The 24,246-nt window shown below is 39.1% G+C and overlaps 1 protein-coding gene across 4 annotated transcripts in view; it reads right to left on the reverse strand.

Annotated features, from left to right (window-relative positions):
- ranbp10 (RAN binding protein 10) overlaps nucleotides 1-24,246 on the reverse strand; it is a 153,837-nt gene that overhangs the window by 22,886 nt on the left and 106,705 nt on the right. For 3 of the 4 annotated variants that reach the window (XR_009645616.1, XR_009645615.1, XM_060838169.1), the window contains exons 6-11: nucleotides 21,092-21,276; nucleotides 20,880-21,019; nucleotides 16,994-17,102; nucleotides 16,117-16,265; nucleotides 9,196-9,394; nucleotides 5,443-5,567 (exon numbers count right to left, since the gene is read on the reverse strand). Coding sequence is in view for 2 of the 4 variants with exons in the window: in XM_060838169.1 (XP_060694152.1) it covers nucleotides 5,443-5,567; nucleotides 9,196-9,394; nucleotides 16,117-16,265; nucleotides 16,994-17,102; nucleotides 20,880-21,019; nucleotides 21,092-21,276 (907 nt within the window). In the remaining 2 variants the exon portion in view is untranslated. The remainder of the gene's footprint in view (nucleotides 1-5,442; nucleotides 5,568-9,195; nucleotides 9,395-16,116; nucleotides 16,266-16,993; nucleotides 17,103-20,879; nucleotides 21,020-21,091; nucleotides 21,277-24,246) is intronic. The other variant, XM_060838170.1, reaches the window with a different exon arrangement.

A 24,246-nucleotide genomic window follows, 5' to 3' on the forward strand; every position in this document is an offset into this window, starting at 1 on the left:
AAAACAAAAGAGTAACACACAGACTACAACCAGCCGGTGAAGTAAGAAACTCCAGCTGTTTCCTAACCAGAACTAAAATGGAAGTGTGTGCACTAACCATGTAGCCAGCCAAGAAATCATTTCTCAAAAAACAAAAATAACAAACTGGCTGTGGGCAGCCAGCTTAGAGTAGGTCCCCTGAATGGAGGAGATTCTAAATTCCCTGTTTATATACTTATTTCTTTTATTCGTAGTTTCACAAAATACAATAATAACAATGCACAAGAGAAATAGGGACACCATCGTAAGGTGCCCGAAATTTCACAAGACAATCACTACATAAAATACATGCAGAATATTCTCACAAGTCACTGTCCTCTTAAAAGGTACCACAATGACAGAAACCCAGAAAAAAAAGTCCATCTCAGCCCCCTAAAGGCAGAGTTTACAGCAAGCTGAAGCCCACAATACAGAGGAACCTCAATTATCTGGCATTCGATTATCCAAATTTCACATTATCCTGCAAGATCCCGATGCTTGGCTAAACCACGTTATCCGGCATTCGATAATCCAAAATTCAATTAACTAAACGAAATACTCCCCACCCGTGTCCTTTGGATAATTGAGGTTCCTCTGTATACAATTCCAAACACTTTACCTGCATCCAGGCACAAGGGAAAGCAATCTACAAATCATAATATAGCCAAAAACAACACCTGACACTTATCCAAACCATATACTGACCAGACTGTCCTTGGCTAGTCTTCCTGCAGGACAGTCATCAGCCTTCCAGCCCTCGGTCGCCCTGCATACTGAATGACTCCCCAGAACCGTTTTAGTCCCAGTTTATTTTGGTCGGCCAGGGCTTCCTGATTGTCCTGGATTAACAACGCCAATCAAGGACCTCAATCAAGAAAGTCGACCTGGTTCCAATCACTACATCCCTTCTTACCAAGTCCAGGGATGTAGGCCTCGTCTTTCTCCTGGTTTTTTTCTGTGACATTTGCACCCTAGGTCTGATTTGACTCTGCCACAGGTAGCGTGTACTGGACCATAGCCAGTCTCTTGAATCCGGAGCATCTCAGGAAAGTTTTCTCTTCTTTCAGTAGCAACAGTATCAAGAATGCATCCATCTTGATTCTTGACACCAGACGAGTGGGAGAACCTACAGCTTCTGATAGGCCTTCTGGATGTTGTGAGGGGCCAGGTGTGTTTTGCTCCTGCCCTGTTTGCAAATTAACAGCTTTCAGGTGATCCACACATTTGTTCAGCACCACCTCACCTACCTGAACTTAGTAAGTCATAGCACCTGACTTCGCAACCACCTCCCCTTGGACTCATTCAGGTCCATTGCCATGGTTCCGACATCAAACATTGTCCTCCAAATTAAATTGTTTCTCTTGCTTAGAGATGACTTGTGGCTGGCATTGGCATCCCTGCCGCCATTTCACGCCCCCCCCCCCCCCCCCCCCCCCCCCCCGCCCCCGGGAATATCAGGTTTAACCTGGTGTGGAGTCTTCTCCCTATCAGCAACTCTTTTGGAGCCATCCCAGTTGTAGTGAGGGGTGTTCCTATAATCAACCTGGAACCAGGACAATTTAGTATCAAGCAACACTGCAGGCTGCTTCTTCAAGCCAACCTTCAATGTTTAGACTGCTCTTTCCTCCAGACCACTGGACGATAGCATGGAGCTGTCCTTTTGTACCAAATGGCTTTTAACTTCAAGAAACACTCAAATTCCCTGCTGGTAAATGACATCCCATTGTCAGTGACCAATACTTCCCAGAATCAGTGTATTGCAAATGATGTTCATAGCTTCTCAACTGTCTTCCCTGAGTTTACCACAAGGACTTTATGCTCGTTGAACCACTTTGAATGGGCATCCACAATGACCAGAAACATTGAGCCCATGAAAGGACTGGCATAGTTGCCATGTAACCGGGTCCAGGATTTACCCAGCCATTCCCATGAATGAGAGGTCACTGCTAGTGGAAATATTTGTTCTTGATGGCACTCCAGGCACTGCCACACCAATGCAGTTATGTCAGCATCCAATCCCAGCCATCAGATATAGCTTCTTGCTAGCATCTTCATCTTGGAAATCCCTGGATAATCTTGGGGGAGTTTGGCCAGTATCTGGCACGGACCTTTACACGAGACAACCACTCTTGCTCCCCAAAGTAGTACACTATCCTCTACAGTGATCTGTCTTGCTGGGTCCAGAAAGGTTTCAGTTCTGCTTGTGATGTCCTTTCTGTCTCCCCCATTATCACCAGCTGTTTTAGTTTTGCTAGGGACAGGATCTTTTTGTATCCATATTTGGATATTGTCAGTGGTGACTGGAAGGGTGTCTAGGAAATTTAAAACCAGAACAGACTCTTCTGGGGGAGGCACCACCGGAAGGATATCTGCCACTGGGAGACAGCACAGGGCATCTGCATTTGCATTTGGCTTTCTGGATTTTCTGGCTTGTACTTGTACACACTGACAATAAGGGTCCACTGCTGAATGGCTTGGTGGCTCAGTTCCTGAAGAGCTTGGCTGAGACTGGGCTTTGTTATGAGCTGTCCTAGGGTCTCTCTGCTCAGGATATGCCCTGCATGAGGTTCTGCATGCAAGTGGTGTTCCCCAAGCTCATTTGGGCAGGTGACGAGGTCCACTTTCATTGAGATGCCCTGAAGTTCCCATACTCCACTTGCCACATTTTCAAATGACAAAATCAGTTTAGTACCTGTTTGAAGTCCAGCTAGTAGGTGCTTCTGCATGGTTACATCATTACTCCCACATACCAAACCATTTCTCAGCATCTCATTCAGGATAAACCCAAATTCATATGCCTCTGCCAGTCGTCTTAAGCTGGTCAAAAATCCCAATACGATTCCCTTGGTTCTCTAACAGCCGAATAAAACTGACAGCATTGCAGGATTAGTGTAGCTTTGAGGTCATAATTTTCCTTAACCAACTCAGAAAACTCTTGGAAGGTTTTGGTGTCAAGTACCTCTGGGAAAGTTAAGCCCCTTATAACCGAAAATGCCGCAGGACTGCAAGTAGTCAGAAGGATTACTTGTTGCTTTTCATCTGCCCCAATGTCATTAGCCCAAAAAAAAATTGCATTCTTTCAACATACTGGGGCTAGTCTTCGACGGCAGGATCAAATGAGTCAAGCTTTCCTAATAAAGAGATGATGCTAATGCTTACCCCAACACCAAGATAACTGTTGTGAGTAAACGTTTTTCAGGCATGTATTGTTTTCTCCCATCGCCACCGAAATAACTGCAAAGAGGCTGGTATCCTATCACCAAGTGACCCTTTATTTACTTGTGCACAGGTCAGTCCCCTGAATTGAGATTCTAAATCTCCTGTTTATATTGGTCGGACATGGCTTCCTGATTGGGGCTGTTAATCAAGGTCAATCAAAGACCTTGTGGACCTTGTTGACTACATGGTTCCAACTACTACAGTAGGAAACAATTAGGAGCATAGTAACATATTGAGGGCATAAAATAGTGAAAAGAGCAAATGCACAGATGAATAGAATACAGAAGTGGCCACAAAAGTAATGATTCACTTTAGTACCAGTCATATGAAAGGATACAAAACAATACCTTTCTTTTCTAAAAGGAATGCATTAAAAAACAATGTGATTCTGTTGAACCTGTATTGAACCTTGATTAGATTCCATTTAGAGCTTTGATAGTTCAGAAATCTGAAGCATCACTGACTAGAAATCTCTCACGTTACAAAATAATTTGATCGGTTTCAGTGTGGGGGTGTTGGGTGTTGGCGAGAGTGAGTGTGCTAGGTAGAGGTAGGGTGTTTAGGGACTCAATTATGCCTACAGACTGGACACTTTGTGGTTGTTCTCTTTAGAATAGAGGTGTAAGAAGGAATTTGACAGAGGATCAGATTTTTAGATTAGATTCCCTACAGCATGGAAACAGGCCCTTCGGCCCAACCAGTCCACACCGACCCTCCGAAGAGTAACCCACCCAAACCCACTTCCCTCTGACTAACGCATCTATCACTATGGGCAATTTAGCATGGCCAATTCACCTGACCTACACATCTTTGGACTGTACGAGGAAACTGGAGCACTTGGAGGAAACCCACACAGACATGTGGAGAATGTGCAAACTCCACACAGACAGACAGTCACCCGAGGCTGGAATCAAACCTGGGACCCTGGTGCTGTGAGGCAGCAGTGCTAACCACTGAGCCACTGTGCCGTATGCAACAGGAAGAACACTTATAATTCAGTAAGTTGCTGTGATCTAGAATGCAATACCTAAAAAGATGATGGAGATAGAATCATTAGGAACTTTCAAAAGAGAACTGGATAAATACATGAAGTGGAAAATGCACTTGGCACTAGGAAAGAACAAGGTAGTTCCTTCCTAGTTATGGGATAGTTCCATCAAACAGTTGGCAAAGGTATGATGAACACAATGGCTTCTTTGTGATGATTATATTTAGATTCCATCAGGGTGTAGTCACTTATTCTCAGCAGCTTAGATTAGATTACTTACAGTGTGGAAACAGGCCCTTCGGCCCAACAAGTCCACACCGACCCGCCGAAGTGCAACCCACCCGTACCCCTACATTTACCCCCTACCTAACACTATGGACTGTGGGAGGAAACTGGACCACCTGGAGGAAACCCACGCAGACACGGGGAGAACGTGCAAACTCCACACAGACAGTTGCCTGAGGCGGGAATTGAACCCGGGTCTCTGGCGCTGTGAGGCAGCATTGCTAACCACTGTGCCACCGTGCCGCTGTGATGTTAAAAATCTTATGACTACAGGAGTTATACCACTGTTGCAAAGGACATATGCTTTTCACTCAGAGGGTGGTGGGAATTTGCAGCTCACTGGCTGTAATGGTAGTGGATAACATTTAAGTAATATTTAGATGGGCATTTGTAATGCCAAGTACAAGGCTATGGGCCAAGTGCTAGAAAATGGGAATTGCACTATAAGCCTTTATGTAGAGCACAAGTGCATATGCAAAATCAAAGTATTCTTCAGTTACAAAAGGAGAAGGACTTCATCAGGAGCAGATTCAAAAAGGTAGGGTTAGTCAGGCAGGGTGAAAAGTTGCATTTAGGATTGGTAATGCAAATATATTTGTGACCAACAATTAAAAGAAGATTCAAAATCCAGTTATGTATTGCAATTGGTGGTGATGGGTTCACAGTTCTTCAGGAGGGAGTGGATCAAATCAACTTAATGACAGAGTATTTAAGAAGATACTGAGGCAATCAAAATGAGCAACATAGTTTTGGGGAAAAATAGAGTGAAAACTGTTGAGTATAGAATCTCACTTTACTACTTCTTCATGCAAGCTTTTAGCACAGGCTCTTCCTCTCATTTTCCCTTTGCAAACACATTTGTCTACAGATCCAACAATTGTTCTTCATTTCTTTCATACAGTGTGAACACCCAGCCCTCTGCCTCATCCTACCCATGCTGGACTCATCCGTCTGCAGGATTTCTTCGTGCTTATAGTTGCCATTCATTATTCTAGTGGAGGTGTTTTCCAAGACTCCGTTGGTGTAGTGCTCTGGTTCCATTTCCATTTCACTATCGCTGTTAAGCAACAACATAAATCAGATGGTAAAATTCTCCAATCCATTTCAATGGATCTTTCAGACTCAAAATTACTGAGATGGATATAAGTAGAATTCCTATCCTCCAATAAAACATTCAAGAGTACAGGTCTTTATCTTTCCCTTTTCTGTCTTTAGTCAGACAACCTAGCTGCAGTTCTCTAGCATGTATGAAAGCAAGCCAGTCAGTATTGCTCCAATTTCGGTTGATTCTTTCTCATTTGGATGATTGGGAAGGAAAATGGCTGATTGAAAGTTCTGAAGAATACTAATTATCAAGAGGGAAATCTCAGACATAAGACTTCCAGATATTTTACTGGAGCTAAGTTTTCCTCACTTCACATAAAATAGCTACTCCTTTCCATTCGGAATACTCAAATGAGGGAATGAGGGTCAAACATGCTGGGGCACAAATCAGTATAACACTCTGGGATTTTCCATTGTTTGGGAGGTTTCTCAATAGCAAATGCTAGGAGGTCAGTCAACTGGCTCTATTCAGAATAACCTTTCCAATTACCTGTGTAGGTAGGCCACTAGTTTTGTGGTAGCACCCTCCCTAACTGACAGGCTGTGGACCTAAATATGCTCTCAGAAGAGCCTTAGATGAATCAGACAGCCCTCATTATCATACCTCAAACCAAGAAGTTTGCCCAGCAGGGCCTTCCCAAATTTCTATTTTAAGAAAACTTTCCTCTACTAGTGAGGCTCATTTAGAGTGTGGCACTGAAAAAGCAAAGCAAGTCAGGCAGCATCAAAGGAGCAGGAGAATCAATGCTTCAGGCAGGAGTCCTTCATCAGAATTATGGATGGGAAAGGGGGCTGACAGATAAATAGGGGATGGGGGTGAGCTGGGGGTAAGTTAGCTGGTAGGGGATAATTGTGATGGGTGGGGAGGGTGGAGCAACCAACCCATCCTCTGCACCCAACATTTTCTCTTGCCACTGCACGAGGTTTAATACCTCCCCCTATTTATCTTTCTCAGCCCCTTTCCCACTCAACATTCCTGATGAAGGGCTTATGCCCGAAATGTCAACTCTCCTGCTCCTCGAATGCAGTCTGACCTGCTGTGCTTTCCAGTGCCACTTTTCGACACTGACTCTGCAGCATTTTCAGTCTTCACTTTCTCCTAGTCTCATTCTGGGAGGTTGATTTTATTCATTCGTTGGAAGTAAGTCCATTAGCTAGGCCAGCATTTATTGCCCATCCTCAATTACCCTTGATGGTGTTTCCTGTCTGTGTTTGTAATGCACATCTTTTCTATGGGTACTACTGAGGTTTCAGAGCTGCATGCACTCAATGCATTGGCAGCATCAGAAGCATACCCACTGTACTTAATTGGGCTGTGGGCCTGCTGGCAGCCAATTAGGAGGCCACCTGTGGCAAAACTGATAAGCCTATGCTACTGCCAGTAACTTGGGACTTGCTTTCTGGCCCAACATAAGGGTCACAAAGACTATGGCAATTTAGCTCCAGGTATCAATGGTAAAAGGGTGCTGTGGTATTTTGATAAATGCATTGATTTTTTTCTAAAACCTAGCACATAGTTCACTGTATATGACTAACATATATTTCCACAGTGTTAATTAATTAAAAGCATTTTAACTTCATGAATCAAATTATAGCTTCCTTTGATCACAAAGGTGATGAGATTCAGCTTGAATTTCCAATGACTATTGACCTATCCACTTATTTTATTCTTTATAACTTCATGTTAAGTAGCTTCAAGTCCATGTGGATTAAACTGTGCTTTGCACAGAAGAAAGATGTTTTAAAATCTTAGCAAGTATATATTAAGAAAAACTAAAATCAAGTATCTGTATGTTCCTGATTTTTATAACCAAAAATAGAAAGTCACATTCATTCAGCTCCAAAATGGATTAAAGTAGAGCCTCTCACTACTAATAACATTTTAAATAGTGTTACTTCAAAAATAAAATTGTTCTAATCTAAACACAACAAACACTGGATGCCAGAAATCTGAAACAAAAGCTGAATGCGCTGGAGAAACACAGGAGGTCTGGCACTATCTGTTGAGTTTGGAAATCTGGATAAAATAACAAAATGCTGCAAATAATCATGACTCTGTCATCTGTGGAGCAAAAAACCAAATTGGTGTTTGAGGTCATTGACCTTTTGTCAAAAAGGTCATCAACCAAAACATTAAAGATCACTGACCTCAAATACCATCTTGTTTCCTCTCTCCACAATTCATACAAGACCTCCCAATTAGTTCCAGCATTTCTGTTTTTAATTCAAGAAAGTATTTATTTGCTTCATACTTACCTCTTTCATGCTGCTGTGGTTTAAAGACTGTACACAGAACTGATAGGCTGAAAACAGAACATAACCTAGGCACTTACATCACAGCACATGCCTACACTCCACAATGTTCTTTATTCCCCTTCTGCATTTATGACTCAGACGATTTGGTAATTCAGTTACAAAGTAGAAGAATGCTGAAACATTACAAATTCACAAATGTCCACCACACTGATGATATGTTGCAGCATTCTTCCTAGTGACCCATAAGCTTCTAAGCTTTTCTATATAGGTAGTCTCTAAGTCTCTGATTTTAATTTTTTTTTGTTTTAAATGCTATTCTTTTCTAATGTCCACTCTCCTTATTTAATGTGTCATTCCCTATTTTAGCATCCCTACTTCCTGATCATGTCTCACTTCACCAATGTGCCTCTTGCATTTTGCATGAGTTGTTTATTTGAATGATCAGTGAAGCCCTGATAGTGCTTCTAGAATTGGTACCACTGCTTCTACACCCTACAATTAATTATCAAAGATCATAGTTCCTATTTCAACAGTCCTCTGCTCAGATACAGAACTAAAACCTTTCAAAATACTTCTCTGCCGTTTTTACTTAGACGAGCAGAGGAATTGCTGTGAACTGAATTTTCAATAAGAATTCCTTGCTGTACTATACTCTACAAGTTTATCTTATTGTACACTTACAGTAGTTGAGAACTTGTACTGTAAATTTCTTTAAAGTCTTCTCTGCAAACAAGAAGTCGGTTTTCTTCACTAAAAAACTTTCCTTAATTCACTTTGCAAGTTATTTCAGCAAGGAATGCACAATGCTACACAGGAATGGCACAGTATTTCAATTTTCCATTGGCTGTTCTGGACATAAACCCAACACTAATGTGAACATTACAGAAAGTTATGCTTCACTTATAGTCTCAATGTTCAAGAATGCAAACTGAAGTTTAAGTGAGGCCACCCTGTAAAATCACAAATGATCAAATATATCAGGTTGTAAGTAAATAAACTATCTAGAGTATGATTTGCAAACGTGCAGTAACATTGAATACATTTGATCAAAAGGATGCATAACCAGTGTCTACTAATAGAAAGTAACCTCCTCCATTTAGATAAAACAATTTCACATCATGGTGGTATAAAGGTTCCTGATTTTTAATGAGTGAATACAGCAAATTCCCTCTTTATTATGAAAAGACATTCAAGGACTGCATTTCATCGTATTCTGTGATCAGCGAAATGCAGATCTATTTGCCTTTATTTACAAGGACACTGCTATCCCTCTTTTTTAAAACAAAGATTTGGCTTGATTGCAGTTAGGGTTATGATAAACATACCTGGTTTCCTGGTTACTTGTACTACTGTGCTGCTGGGATTTGGAAGAGTCTGTAGAATTGGACTCTGAATAGTTTACAGAGGAGGGCGAGGAAGAGGACGAAGATGATGATGATGAGGAACTTATAGCTGGATATTTGTTGTGCACTGGTTTGCTTTTTGACAATACAACTCCATTGCTGCAGTTTGGGCTATCTGCTCCTGCAAGGCACAATAATAGATTTATGTACAAAGAAAGGCGCCTATCACTAACATGGTTGTTACTCTTAAAATTGAGTTTGGTCTTTTCACAAAAACGATATGCTTCTTGGTTAATAGGCCAAAAAGATTCTTCCAACTAAAAGTATACCCATCTCAATGTTTTTCTGCAAATACGGAGACGCTGGATCAGAGACTCAGAAATAGTGCACAGGCATAACAAAGCTATACTTGCGGCACAGAGAATGTCTTGCAAAGGCAAGAAAGAACAAATCTGCGTAGAACTAGAATGGCAAATAGAACAAAGAGTAACAGAGAACCAGCAACATTTTTATCTGCTGCAGTAATATTATTGGAATAACCTTGGGCCTGACTGTCAGAATCCAGCTTTCAAAGCAAGTTACAATAAATGGAATGCTACTCCTTATTTGGAAATTATACAACTGGAGATTACAGTTATAAATATTACACAAGACTGAGAGACTATAGCCTTATTTTACCATCTTTCATAAAGACAGAGAGACAAAGTGAGAACCAAAGAGTGAAAGTCAGAGCGGGATAGCGAGACAAAAAAAAGAGATAACTAGAAAACTAGATACAATTATTGTGCTGGGAGCAGAGGGTTGGAGGAGCTTGTAGTTGTAGTAACTTAATTCAGTGCTTGCAATTAAACTTTTGGATTATGTAAAGTGTCACATATAGATAGTTCCTGATAATAACTGATGTTCAGCTATCAGAAAAAGATGCCTTTTTGGATCAAATATCTGTATTTTAAAATAAGGTCCTGGGGAAGCAGTCATTTCTCATCGCCTTGATGGCACAGATGACGTACTCTGCAGTTACACAAAGGATTGTGACCTTTCAAGATTATTGGAGATTAGGCATAGGTGTCAGTACAAACCAAGAGTAATAGACAGGAAGATTGAAGATGAAAGCACTTTTGGCAGATCTGAATGTTACAACAGAATTGGAACAGCAATAATAGACAAATAAATTTCAGGAATCTCCAGGAAACAATTAATAGACGTCTTAGATACTAACCAAAATGCCTTAATGCAATGACCTTTCTAAAACACAACAGAATTCAGAAGTTGAAGTCAATGATAAACATCTATTTGAGGGAAATGTACTAGTTTCAAGCAGCTATAGTTCAGTAATGAATGTATTGGTTGTTTAATTTTGCTACTTTAGATAGGGGTTATACCTCTACATTTATCCATACATTTATCCAGTAGTGAAATCTGAAATTAAAGTTCAGGTGTACAATTAAAATTACAAGTTCTACATATCCCAGGTCAGGGATGACAACATGGTTAGGGCATAAAAAGACAGTGATGATTTCATGCAAGGTAGCAAGAGTAAAGCATTTTATTTGCACTGTTGTTGTCTCTATTGAGGTAGAAGACCTGCTCAGCAGCCAGCCTTCCAAGAAAAAGGCACATATGAAACTTGACATGGAACATGATAAATTGTCTTTGCAAAGTGAAGGGACCTGGAATTTACTAATAAGCATTATTGCATTTCCTTAACAAAACTTTGGGTTTCCAAATGAGAACGTTAGCAAAGTGTTAATGGTATCAGGTTAAAAAACAAAAGTCAAGGTTACACCTTGCCTTTCTCACAAATTAAAAATCCTTCTTAAAGATGCTGGTATTTCTATCACTATCAAGAAAGTGCAGTGAAAAACTGAATAATGTAAAAAGTACAGAGGATGCCACACCTCCTCTCTGCAGATCTTTCATTGTCTTTTAAATCTATAACTCTGACAAAGACAAACATTTTAGCGAGTTTTGAGAAGATTTGTACCTCAGGTTGAGGTTCTGGATGTAGGTTTGCTCACTGAGCTGGAAGGTTAATTTCCAGACATTTCATCACCCTACTAGATAATGTCTTCAGTGGGCCTTGGACGAAGCACTGTTAATGATTCCTGCTTTCTATTTATATGTTTGGACTGGTGATGTCATTTCCTGTTCTTTTACTCAGGGGGTAGTAGATGGGGTCTAACTTGATGAGTTTGTTGTTAGAGTTCCAGTTGGAATGCCATGCTTCGAGGAATTCTCATGCGTGTGTCTGTTTGGCTTGTTCTAGGATGGATGTGTTGTCCAGTTGAAGTGGTGTCCTTCCTTATCTGCATGTAAGGATACTAGAGAGAGGGTCATGTCGTTTTGTGGCTAGATGATGTTCATGCATCCTGATGGCTAGTTTTCTGCCTGTTTATCCAATGTAGTGTTTGTTACAGTTCTTGCACTGTATCTTGTAAATGACATTAGTTTTGCTTGTTGTCTGTATAGGGTCCTTCAAGTTCATTAGCTGCTGTTTTAGTGTGTTGGTAGGTTTGTGGGCTACTATGATGCCAGGGGGTCTGAGACATCTCGGAAATGACTGCCAGACTACTTAGACCCCTTTGCAGCAAAATGACATCACCACAGGAAATGATGTCACCAACCCAAAGAAACCCAAACATATAAACAGAAAGCAGGAATCATGAACAGTGCTTCACCCGGAGGCCCACTGAAGATGTTACCTAATAGGGTGATGAAACATCTGGAAATGAACCTTCCAGCTCAGTAAGCAAACCTATGTCCACAAACATTTTCATCTTACATTTTATAAATACTGCAGCCCAGTCCTGTCTTTCTACAGTACAATAGTACATGGCATGGACAAAGGTGATTGTAGATAAAAGTCATGAATCAACTCTGAAATCAAACTGCTGGCTAAATTTCTGACAGTCAAGGGAGGGGAGTATAATATGCATCAATTGGTCTGTGGGAGGAATCCTAATTTACATTCTGTGCTGTGCAAATGCTCTTGCTCTAGAAGGGTCTATAATAATGAATTTAATTTTGTTCTGCAAACGTGAACACAGGAAGAATGGCATTCATTAAGATCACATTCTCCAAGAAAATTCAGAAAGCTCTCAAACATTAGAGAAGAAATTCTAGAGATAACCTTTAAATTCTGTACTATAAAAGTGGGGGCCATAAACAGTAAAAAGGTCTAGCTTCAATAGGGTGTGACGTAATAGTGGATCACCAACATGGTGGTCAAATTATTAGAGTCTACTATCATAGTTAATTGAGACTGATTTTAAAATTTCAGAACTTGAGCCATTACAGAAGGAAATGAGGCACCCCTATACCTCTTATACTCATGTGTTTGACAGTTATGAAGAACAGATTACTGTAGATGAAAGGTAAGATAAATTAATCCAAAAGGACCATGCTTAGGTGATTTCTATACCAAAAAGGATCCAGTGAATAAAGGAGTTTAAACAATTGCCAGCCTCTGACTGAGACACAGTGGGCATATTTATTTTGTTTCTTTTTGAGGGAAGTGGGGAGAAAGAGGAGATCTTGTGATCATAGCTCACAAAGCCATTAAAGGTGCTAGGACACCATAATCTGATTAGATTATGCAAAAGAACAGCGATAACAAAAATCTTAAGAAACAAGAAGCAGAATCCCTTGCGACTAGAAAGTTTTGGTGTTTGCAAAGAAACCAGAAGTAATTAAGCAAGTGATTGGGGTTATTTGCTTAAATCATTGACTGAATTGATATAAACAGAAAACTGATGTATGGAAAGAGTTGTAAGACTGAGTAGTTAATACACCTTATCCACAAAGTAAAGGTACGTTAATTAGATCTGAATTAATGTAGAAATTAAATTAAGAGGCAAAATAAAGAGAATTAGACAGTTGGAAGGAATTTGGTGTCTATTCAGCAATGTCAGATAAGGAATAGACAGACTTATCAAATAGGCAAATATATAGAGAAAGAGTACTCCCAGTGAAACGTCCAAGGTTAAATCAAGACCAGTGAGTTGGGATGAAAGTTTCAGAGAACAATTTGAAGGTCAAGATGTTAGTGTGGACACTTAACAGGGAGACAAATGTAATCCAGAAAATTCTCTTTGGATTGTTGGCCACATTCACAGGAATGTAGGTAGATGGACATAAAAGCTGCATTTCTGCATGGAGAAGGAAAAAGTAGTTTTTGAAACTGCCTAGAGAAGTGAGTGATGTAGAAGATGTAGAAATTAAACAAATTTGTTTGTTGATTGAATAAAGCATCAAGTGCATCTCAGTTAGATCTGGCTTGCTGAAAGTATGCTGGTGTCAACAATAAACAGATTCAGCAATGTTCTACTGGTATCATGGAGGGAAATTCTCAGGCATGTTTATGATGCATATTAGTAATATTCTAAGGAGGGATGTTTCAGAATTCATTTAAATCACTATAAATAAGATTAAAGGTAGACTTTAATTTTTTTGTTGAATTTACATTGTTCCACAATGACTTTGATAATATTCAATTGGTAAGTTATTCTAAGAATGCCTCTATAAACCAAAATTTTGCACTAGGCTTTAGGGATCTTTCGATTTATAGGGTTAAACATCAAGAAGAATAGATCTGGGGTAACCTTGAAAGTGTTACAGGAAGTGCCCAGATTATGAATGCCCGACTTACGAAGCGACCTCCAGCTTCTCATTTTTAAAAATTATTCTTAAAAATCTGACTTACCTACAATGTTTCAATGTAATGAACGGGCAGACCAATTTGCCCATATCTGTTCCAACTTAGACACAAATTCAGCTTACGAACAGCAGAAAAAAAACAGAACTCATTCGTAACCCGGGGACTTCCTGTACTCACATTCTGATATATTGCTCTAGAGGTAGGGGAGAAAACAGATTGGAAAACTAAACATGATTCAGTTGGTGGTAAAGTATACTGGTAGGGGAATACTCTACTGCATATCTACAGATTGAAAATTTCTTTCTTTCAAGGCTGTTCCTCCCTCACTGTACTTGCCTGCACTAGAAAAAAATACTGTTGGTGGTGAGTTAATTGTAATTAGATTAGATTACCTTCAGTGTGGAAACAGGCCCTTCGGTCCAACAGTCCACACCAACCCCCGAAGCACAACCCACCCATACCCCTACATTTACCCCTTACCTAACACTACGGGCAATTTAGCATGACCAATTCACCTGGCCCACATATCTTTGGACTGTGGGAGGAAACCGGAGCACCAGTCCAGGAGGAAACCCACGCAGACATGGGGAGAATGTGTAAACTCCACACAGTCAGTTGCCTGAGGCAGTAACGTTAAGATTAAGAATACAGGAGGTAGTGTATAGATAAAGCAACTTTGAGAAAACTGAAACATTGGATAAGGAGGACCTGGCAGACATTTAATATGTTGTATTCTACAAATAAATCTCTAAGTAAATGGTTGACATTTGGTTTCTTAGTTCATCAGAAACTAACAAAATGAAAAAAGTTAAAAGTACTTTGCAAAAACATTGGTTCTTAGAGAAGCAATAGAAGAAAATGGAATCTCATTTGTAAAATATTTCAGAGGAAGTTCTATGCAAGAGGCATTGAGAATAGTTTACTTTTGACTTATAAAAGTCATTGTTCCCTGGGGAATAATGTAAATTCAACAAAAACATTGACTGAGAAAAGGGAAGGCTTGACCTTGTTAGGGTAGATGGAGAGAATTTTTTTTTCGAAGATGAAATGGATTGATACAAATATCAACTGTCAAATGTTCTATGTAAGGAAATAAGACTGTGAAGGAGAATGCCTTGTATTATGATTTGTTGCACGGAATATGGAAAATCACTTCTTTTCCTGAGTTTTGTGGAAATATGTTTCCATGCTGCAAAGTTTTGATTTATAGAAGAGAGAATGTGTTAATGGTATGTTAAATGCATTAAGATTATACAAGATATACAGAGGAACCTCAATTGTCTGGCAATCAATTATCCGAATTTTGGATTATCCAACAAGATCGCAAGGTCCCGATGCTTGGCTAAACTATGTTATCCGGCATTCAATTAACCGAATGAAATACCCCCCATCCGTGTCCTTCGGATAATCGAGGTTCTTCTGTATACAAGAAGGTTGAGGGTATTAACTGATTAAGCACGTGTAAAAAGATACTTCTGGATTACCATGATGGTTAGGGAGGTGGTAAACGTTTATAATGTTTGAATTTAATTTTGACTATATAGAGTAAGCAAAAGATTGGAATCTGGTTTTCTACTTCATCGCCAAGCTTTAAACAGTCATTTTGTGTAGTGGGTAACATTTCTGCCTGAGCAAAAAAGTGAGGCTCAAATCTCACTCTAGAACTTTACAGCCAAGGAAGGGCTGTTCATAATGCTGCTAAACAAGTAGCAAGTCAACTTGTGAATCCTTCCAAAGCACACCAATAGCAAATGTTAAAGAGTGGAAGAGACATGATCCAATGAAATTGGAGTCTCCATCGTCTCTGTCTTCATTATTCACACTTCTACATTATGCTGAGTGTTTGCCGGTCAACTCAGTTGGCTAGGCAGCCTACATGGATCAGATTGGTACCAACAGCACAGAATTCAATCTCTGTTCCCTCTGTAGTGTCATTGAGACCGGTCTTCTCACTCAGCCATGGTGCTGCCATTCAGACAACTCAATAAGTTTACTTAAGCAGACTGCCCATATGCTAAGGTATCCTGAAAAAACAAAGTTTGCGATGTCTAAATGAGTAATTAATGGATTTGATGCAAATCCAGAGAGGTGGAACCAGGTGATCTTCTCATTTTACCATTATCAGATAACAATAAAGCTAAAAACAAAACTGTGTATGCTATAAGCAACTTTTGGGGATCGGGGAAGGATTCTTTCCCCATCAGTATACTGCCTAGACTTAAGAGCAGAAATAGTCAGCAACATACCTGCATTGTTGAGGTGCGAGTTATTTGCTCCGTGTCTAGGGCTCATATTGGGTGATCCAGGATAGCTATCTTGAGACTTTGGACTACGACCACTGAAACAGCGCACTTCACTGTCTGTACCATTCACCATCTCCACAAACTGCCGACACCTATACGACAAAAGCAAAGAATACATCTTGAGCAAAAAGGAGGTTCAAAATGAAAAGACAAAACAAAACAAATGAACTCAGACACATCCCATCAATGATTTTCAACTGCCAACTATCCGGTTTACAAATATTGCAGTAGACAATAATGCCAAAGAAACAGGAGTTGTCCTTTCTATGTACAAGCCCACTTATTGTTGAAACAGAAAGTTACCTACGCATGAAAATCAGAGTTCGACACTTGATTTTTAACTTGTAATTTTCAAGTACAAATGAGATACAAACTAATATCAAGCAACCTGAATTCCAATAAAAAGGAGACAACTTAAAAAAAGAAGCACCAACTTTTGGAGGGCTGGAAATCCATTACTACTCTTCCTAGCGCACCGAACACAGCTCCATGTTGCCATGTCGACTCCCACTCCTCTGTAATTCACAACACTCCCAACAATAATACAAATTCTCAGCTTGGCCTGTTCATGAATCTGGTAGATCTCTCATACTTCAGTCTAGCAAGCTGCTCACTCATGCTTAACAAGCAGTGATCAGCTCACAGGGTGTTTCTAATGAGACCCTAAGCTGAAAATAATTTGTGTCTCCAGTGAGTCCATCAGGCGTGTGCCATTAATGGAACTCAGCTATGTACTGACCTTTGAGCAAAACTGCAACCTACCCCTGCTTACATGTCGTCATCTTCAAACAAACAAAACGCAATGCACGAATTTACTTACTTTAACATGAACAGCAAGTTTGGATTACGCTCAAGTAATCCTGGATATAGCTGTTGTGTTGCTTCTATAGCTTCACCCACTCTTCCTGATAAAACTAGCTTTTGTATTCCTGAAAAAGATGTGATTACAGCAATTACTGATACAGTTTCATTTCTACTATTTTTATTTTAAAATGGTGAATCTTACCAAAATGTTATTATATTCATGACCCCATCCAACCTGTACTGCAGGAGAAATAGCACCACCATGTCAGAAACTGTTTGGAAATCTTTCTCATTTGAGACAAGACCGGACCTTTCAACTAAAAAAGCCTTAGTTTTAATGCCAGTATTCATTGCTTAAACATGGCTTTAAAAATGTCTTGCTTCAATTATTTCCACCAACCATGTTGGAAAATCATTGCAAGCAAGCTTTTAATATTCAATCATGGCATGTAGGTTAGGGTTAGATCACAGGCTAGGCAAGCATTTATTGCGCACCACTAACTTTCTTTGAGGGGGCAAGTGGGAAGCTCCTTCTTGAACCGAGGCAGTCCTTGGGGTGTAGACAAACTCACAGTACAGTTAGGGAGGAAGTTTTAAGATTTTAAACTTAGGAGCAGTGAAGGGTCAACAATTTAGTTCCAATTCAGGATGGTATGTGGCTTGGAGGTAACTTGCAGGTGGTGGTGCTTCCAATTATCTGCTGTCCTTGTCCTTCGAGGTAGTAGAGGTCACAGGTGTCAAGGTACTGCTTAAGGAACACGGGCAGTTTGAAGTATCTTGTAACTGGTATATGTTGGTGGTGGAAGGAGTTAGATGGAATGTCTATCAAGTGGACTTTGCCCTGGATGGTGTCGAGATTTGAGTGTTGTTAAGGAGTATCATTTATTCAGAATAAGTGCAGAATATTCATGATCACATTCCTGACTTATAACTCGCAGATGGTGGACAGGCACTGGGGAGGCAGGAGGCAAGTTGTTTGACATAGCCTCTGATCTGCTCTTGTAGACAAAGTATTAATATGCATTGGCCAATTAAGATTCTGATCAATGGTAACACCCAGGTGGGGTTTCACAGGTAACTGATTACATTTGAGATGTGGTTATGACCATGTAAGCAAACAACAGCTAATTTGCAAACAGCAAATTAAAGAGAATCCATAAATGATTAGATAATCAGAGTTGGTTGAAGGATGAATGTTAGTTAGAAGAATGCCTCTGCTCTTCTTCAAATATACATAAATGAAATAATTCATATCTATCTAAAGAAGAACAATACAAAGCTGTTTAGCTTTGCCATTCAAGTTGATAAATGCTGATCAGCAAACAGAACTCTATTTACCCACTTTTATAAAATGTACCTTAAATATCCTTATATTAAACACAAATTTATCAATCTTAAATTTAAAAATCAAATTATCTAGCATTAACTTGCATTTGCCAAGTGAACTTCTAATTTCCATTAAACATACTCTGGCTCTAAGTTTGGGGTTATGGCCCCTAGGCCGAAGCAACTCAAACAGTGGAAATAAATAGCTTATCTCTATCTACAGAGTATGTGAAAAATCCTTGAACATATAACTCCACTGTTTCCAGAAAATATAACCCTAGTTTGTAATCTATCCTTTTTAAGTGCATTATTGTAATAAATTTCATAATGCTTGATGACTAGAACCATTTATGGTATTCCAGGTGTGATCTAATTAATCAGAACAATAATAAATGACTTTTAACCCCTTGTATTCTCTAGCTATACAGACCAGCATTCTTGATTTTTGATTATTTTCTGCTTCTATTCATGACATTTTAATACTCTACTTACCTGAACCCCAAGTCTCTGATCATCAATTTCTAGTTTTTAAACTCTAGGGTTCAAAGTAGATGACCTTACTTTTGTCAACAAAACAATCTATTTTCCCATAGTTTTGCCCATTTATTCAATCTTTTAATATCCTTTCTACATTTATGCTTCCATCCAAACTGTTTATAATGTTGCCTAATTTTGTCATTGGCAAACTATGGCAAAAATATATTGGTATATGCTGCATTCAGTTCCATCCAAATCACTAATAAGTACTTGTGAATCCAGCACAAATCCTTAATACACTCTACAGGTCACATGTTGCCAACTCAGGTACTACTAATTATCCCTACTGTCTCCTCAGCTAATTTTCTAACTAGTTCAATAATTTGGTCTCAATTCCACAAGCTTCAACTTTAACTAGCAGTCCTTTACAGGATTAAATACTTTCCAGATGTCCATGTAAATAACATCCACATAGATTTCCCAGTTCACCATTTCAGTCACTTCTCAAAACATTCACTCAAGTTCACTCGTTCATATCCTTTACAAATTCATTCTGGTTCTCTTTCATCAGCTGAAACTCCAACCTGAACCTAAATTCTGGTGATTTCGCCATAGATGTTATGCTAATTCCCTGGCATTTAGCTTTTGTCTTTTTAAAACAGGCTGTTACACTTTAAATTTGATGCATGATCTGAAAGACAATAGCTGGAACAACTGAAGTAGTTGCATGGATGATGTTTTAAGGCCCATCTAAGACCTGAAAAGACAACCTCCTGATTCAGAATGAGACTGCTAGCACTGAAACAAACTGACTGTGGTACAGGTTCCTCAGGGCCTGTGCAGAGAAGCAAGATGGGCTTCCATAATTCCGATTTACAGCAACAATTTTAAATTGCAGCTTTAATCTCCACCCGCAGCATCACTGCTCTTTATATAGCTCTGAAAACAGAGACTAAGCTTGGGTTTTGTGTCTGCATGGGACAGACAATACCTCCAGAGGTAAGTTCCTGATAGCCAAAAACAAAGCTATATAACACTTAGAGGTAGTTAAAGTCAAAATAATGGACTCAAGATACTGTTGTGGGTTTGTTATTCATTACCCACAGCAAGAAAACATTATATAATGCTAAACAGCTATTTTGTAAATGCTTGTTTTGGAAGCATAACAAATACACCATTAGCAAGTTACAGCCTCTTAGTCAGCTCAATTTCATTGTTTAACACTCCAAAATAGATACATTTTGATGAACATTTCAAAGAGTGTTTTTGAAAGTAAAATGATAAAAAATTCACAATACATCTGTCTATTTAGTTGCCTCCAGCCTGAGACTTCATGTAAAATGTATCCATTTTAATATTCCTACCATTTACAAGAGATATGAAAACAAATTGCAAGTATAAAATAAGTTTGCTCCTGAAACAATTTTTGAAGGTGTTGGTAAAGTCAGCGCATCCCAAATTTTACTTCCTAATTCTCCTGACAGGTTGAATCTACTCAGGAGTCTGTGTGATTAGGCCATGTAAAATAAATGGAAGGCCATGCTAATTCAAACAATTGAATTTATATTTTTCAATATCCAATTTTCTCTGGTTTAATCTAGCATATATTCACACACTGGCACAATTCAATTGCCTTCAAAAACCTTTAATACATTACCAGTTGAGCAATGTGGAAATGACGATTTTCAACATGCTGCACAGATGTAATTGCTCAGATGCCCGTTTTGGAAACTGGCACAATTTAATTCCTGTTGCTTTTCAAGACTGTTAGCAGTGAATTTTACTCTTGGGTGGCAAGTTGAAAATCTATGCCAGCAGACTGTTTTATTGCAGAGGATAGACAGCAACCATTTTCATGGTGAAACAAGGTTCCTGTATTTGGATCATTATTGATTACTCTCAATAATGTTTTTGCCTGTAGACTGGAGCTGCAGAAGTTGACTTCAGTGCACCAACTATTACTTCATTAGGCAATTCCCCCCTCAAAATTCATTTGGCACATACCAATATTGGGCAGTGCAGTTAGCAACTGAGACAACAGGGGACTTAAAATATAAATTTCAAAATGTTATACACATACACATCACTGCCAGACTTACGCTGTCTGTTTTTGATTGAACTCTGCTCCTCTTGAATGGTCTGCCCTGTTGCTCTGGCAAAGGCAGTTGCTGTTGCACAGTACCCATGATGCACCAGGTAGGACGACACCATGCTATAAAACAAATTCTCACACAATGAGCTAGTTTAAATGTGGTACCAAATCAATCAGCTAACCCATTATGTATGATAAGCAAGGAGCAGCATTTCTTACTTTTGCATCATCGTCTGCCATTCCCCTAGTCTGTCTCCTATAGGAAATCGCTCAATTGTGCCATGAATCTTTGCCCTCCACTCACGCATGTAATCTTCTATGTCAAACACAAATGGCTGCTGGCCAAAATTGGCATCTACTATCTCACCCGGAGTTTGAAGCCCCACAGTTGGATACAGGTTAGGCTGAAAGACAAAAGTAGTGACAATGCTCAAATTAATATTACAGTCAATAACAAACACAAAACGGAAATCAAAGGAATTTATTAATAGAATTCTTAAATATGAAATTCAACTTTGGTGGAACTTTAGTAAGTGCAGTCGTAAGCCGACAACCAATCATACTCCCTAATTTTAATGAGGTAAAAACAATGACTGCAGATGCTGGAAACCAGATTCCGGATTAGTGGTGCTGGAAGAGCACAGCAGTTCAGGCAGCATCCAAGGTACAGCGAAATCGACGTTTCGGGCAAAAGCCCTTCATGAAGAGCTTTTGTCCGAAACATCAATTTCACTGCACTTTGGATGCTGCCCGAACTGCTGTGCTCTTCCAGCACCACTAATCCAGAATCCCTAATTTTAATATCCATTCATTCTGCTGCTGCCCAATCTTTGTCCCTGCTAAAGTTTAGTTTCACCCTCTCACTTTCCTTGTGAATACTTCCATTCAGATAAGAGCACTTGAAATTTTCAAGTCAGTATCCCACTATTTTAGCATTACAGACCCCAAGCAATAGGCTGTCACCATTTACAAACATTCTTGCATCCATAATTTTAAGGCAAATTGTCTTAAAATAATATCAAAACAGCATTTGCTAAAATATTGCCACATTTTGCATTTAAACATAACTCTTAGAAAATTTTAGGGATTCTGGTCAGTCAATGATTTATTGTATCAATACTTCTTAGTCTTTAAATCTCTTTTTTCTTGCAGTTGGCCCACAGAAATGTCTTACTGATTGCTTGACACAAGATGAACTCCTGGGTCTGTCTTGAGGCTCTCGTTATTCATGAATCCTCCCTTAGATAGAACACTGTTATACAGTATCCAATGGCAATGAGATTCAGATATACTAACAAGATATATAACTGTTTTATGCCAAAATAGGCTTTTAATTAAGTTACTGAAATATATTTAAAATAATTGTTTGTGTCATAATTTTACTGTTCACTCTTCAAAAGCATCCTGGAAACATGGTGACTAAGTGACCAGTTAACCTGCCATATTGCTATAAACCTGTAGCTGCAAAGTGCCTTTTTAATGGAATAAAATGTCTCATGATACTTTATGGTAGTATTATAAAAATTAATATCTGACCTTGAACCACATTAAGAAATAGTACAGGCATTTACAAGACACTGGTGTCATTTATGAAGCGAGTGGGGTCGCTACAGGCTCTGTTGTTGGTTAAACGTGGTTTGGAAGAAATGACTCTGTCTACCAACTGCATACGAACACATCAACAACACTTAAACTTCTGATAATTAGTTTCACTTAAAATGCATTAAATCAGTCCGTTCCTTCACAGTAATAGTAAACATTGATACAGTTACCAGGGTTTGATTCAGAATTCAGCATCATTCAAACACTAAGTTTTGTACTGAGAAATCCAAATTCCAGAAGATTCCACGCAGTAAACATTAGACCATAATATGTAGGAGCAGAAACATGCCTATTGTCTACCCTGCCATTCAACAAGATCATCAGTCTAATTCTCCTCAACTCTATTTTCCTACCTTTTCCCCACAACTCTGGAGTCCTTTGCTGATTAAATTCTGTTAATTTCAGTCTTAAATATACTATTGACCCAGTCCCTACAGTGGTTTGTGAAGTGATTCCATCGATTCACTACCATCAGAGAAGAAATTCCTCATCGTGGTTTTAAAATGGAAAACCCCTTACTTTGAGATTATGCCCTCCAGTCAGAGACAAGGGAGAAACAACATTTCTCCATGTACCCAGTCAAGTTCCCCAAGAATCTTGCATGTTTTGAACGTTTGCCTCTCTTTCTTTTAAATTCCAAATACAAGCCCAACCTATTCAACCTCTGCTCAAAGACAATCCTCCGTACTCAGGATCAATCCAGTAAACCTTCTCTCTACTGCCTCCAATGCCAGTACATCTACCCTTAGTTAAGGGGACTAAAACGTTTCACAGTATTTCGGATGTGTTCTGACCCAGGCCTGTTTTTTGCAACAGATCTATTTTTACATGGTATTTCCTTTATTGCAACATTCTATTTGCCTTCCCTATTGCCTGAATTTATATGTTGTAGTTTTTTCTCGATTTAAAATATTAATATTCAGCTCAACATTTCTTGATAAAATGCATAACCTCACATTTTCCCACATTATATTCCAGTTACTAAGTTGTTGTCTACTCGATAAACCCGTCTATATCCCTTTGGAGATATGATCTTCCTCAGCCTTCCCACGTATTGTGTGGCATTCACAGACTTGGCTATAGTATATTCACTTTCTATATTGAACTTAACAATGTATAGTTGTGACCCCAGACTTGAGCCTTGTGGCACTTCACTATTTCAGGTTGCCATCCTGAAGATGAACAACCGCATCCCCCCCACCACCCCCAACCCTTTATCCTAATACTGTCTTCTATTAGTTATGCAATCCTAAATCCACACTAGAACACAACATACAACATCATGGGCTGTTAGCTCATTAAGTAGCCTAATGTGTGGTATTTTATCATATCGCTTCTGGAAGTCCAAATGTATCATAGCCACTGCTTCCCTTTAATCTATTCTGTTTGTTACCGCCTCAAAAATATTCAAATTAATTTGTGTTGCACGTTTTCCTGTTCATGAAGCTAGCCTGAATAATAATCTGCATTAGGTATTTCTAAATGCTCTACCATTACATCCTTTATACTTGACTAACATTTTCCCAATGACAGATGTGAAGCTGACCAGCCTATTGTTAGTTTTTATGTCTTCTCTCCATTTTAAACGAATTTCATTTACAGCTTTCCAATCTTTGGGATTTCTCCAAAATTTAAGGATTCTTGGAAGATTATAACCAATGCATCTATTAATTCTGTAGTTACTCCTTTAAAATATCTTAAGATACATCGATCAGATCCAGAAGATCTATTGGTCTTTAGTCCCATTAGCTTTCCTAGCACTTTTTTTGAAG

Source organism: Hemiscyllium ocellatum, chromosome 17 (assembly GCF_020745735.1).
Source record: "Hemiscyllium ocellatum isolate sHemOce1 chromosome 17, sHemOce1.pat.X.cur, whole genome shotgun sequence".
In the NCBI taxonomy this organism is placed as follows: domain Eukaryota; kingdom Metazoa; phylum Chordata; class Chondrichthyes; order Orectolobiformes; family Hemiscylliidae; genus Hemiscyllium; species Hemiscyllium ocellatum.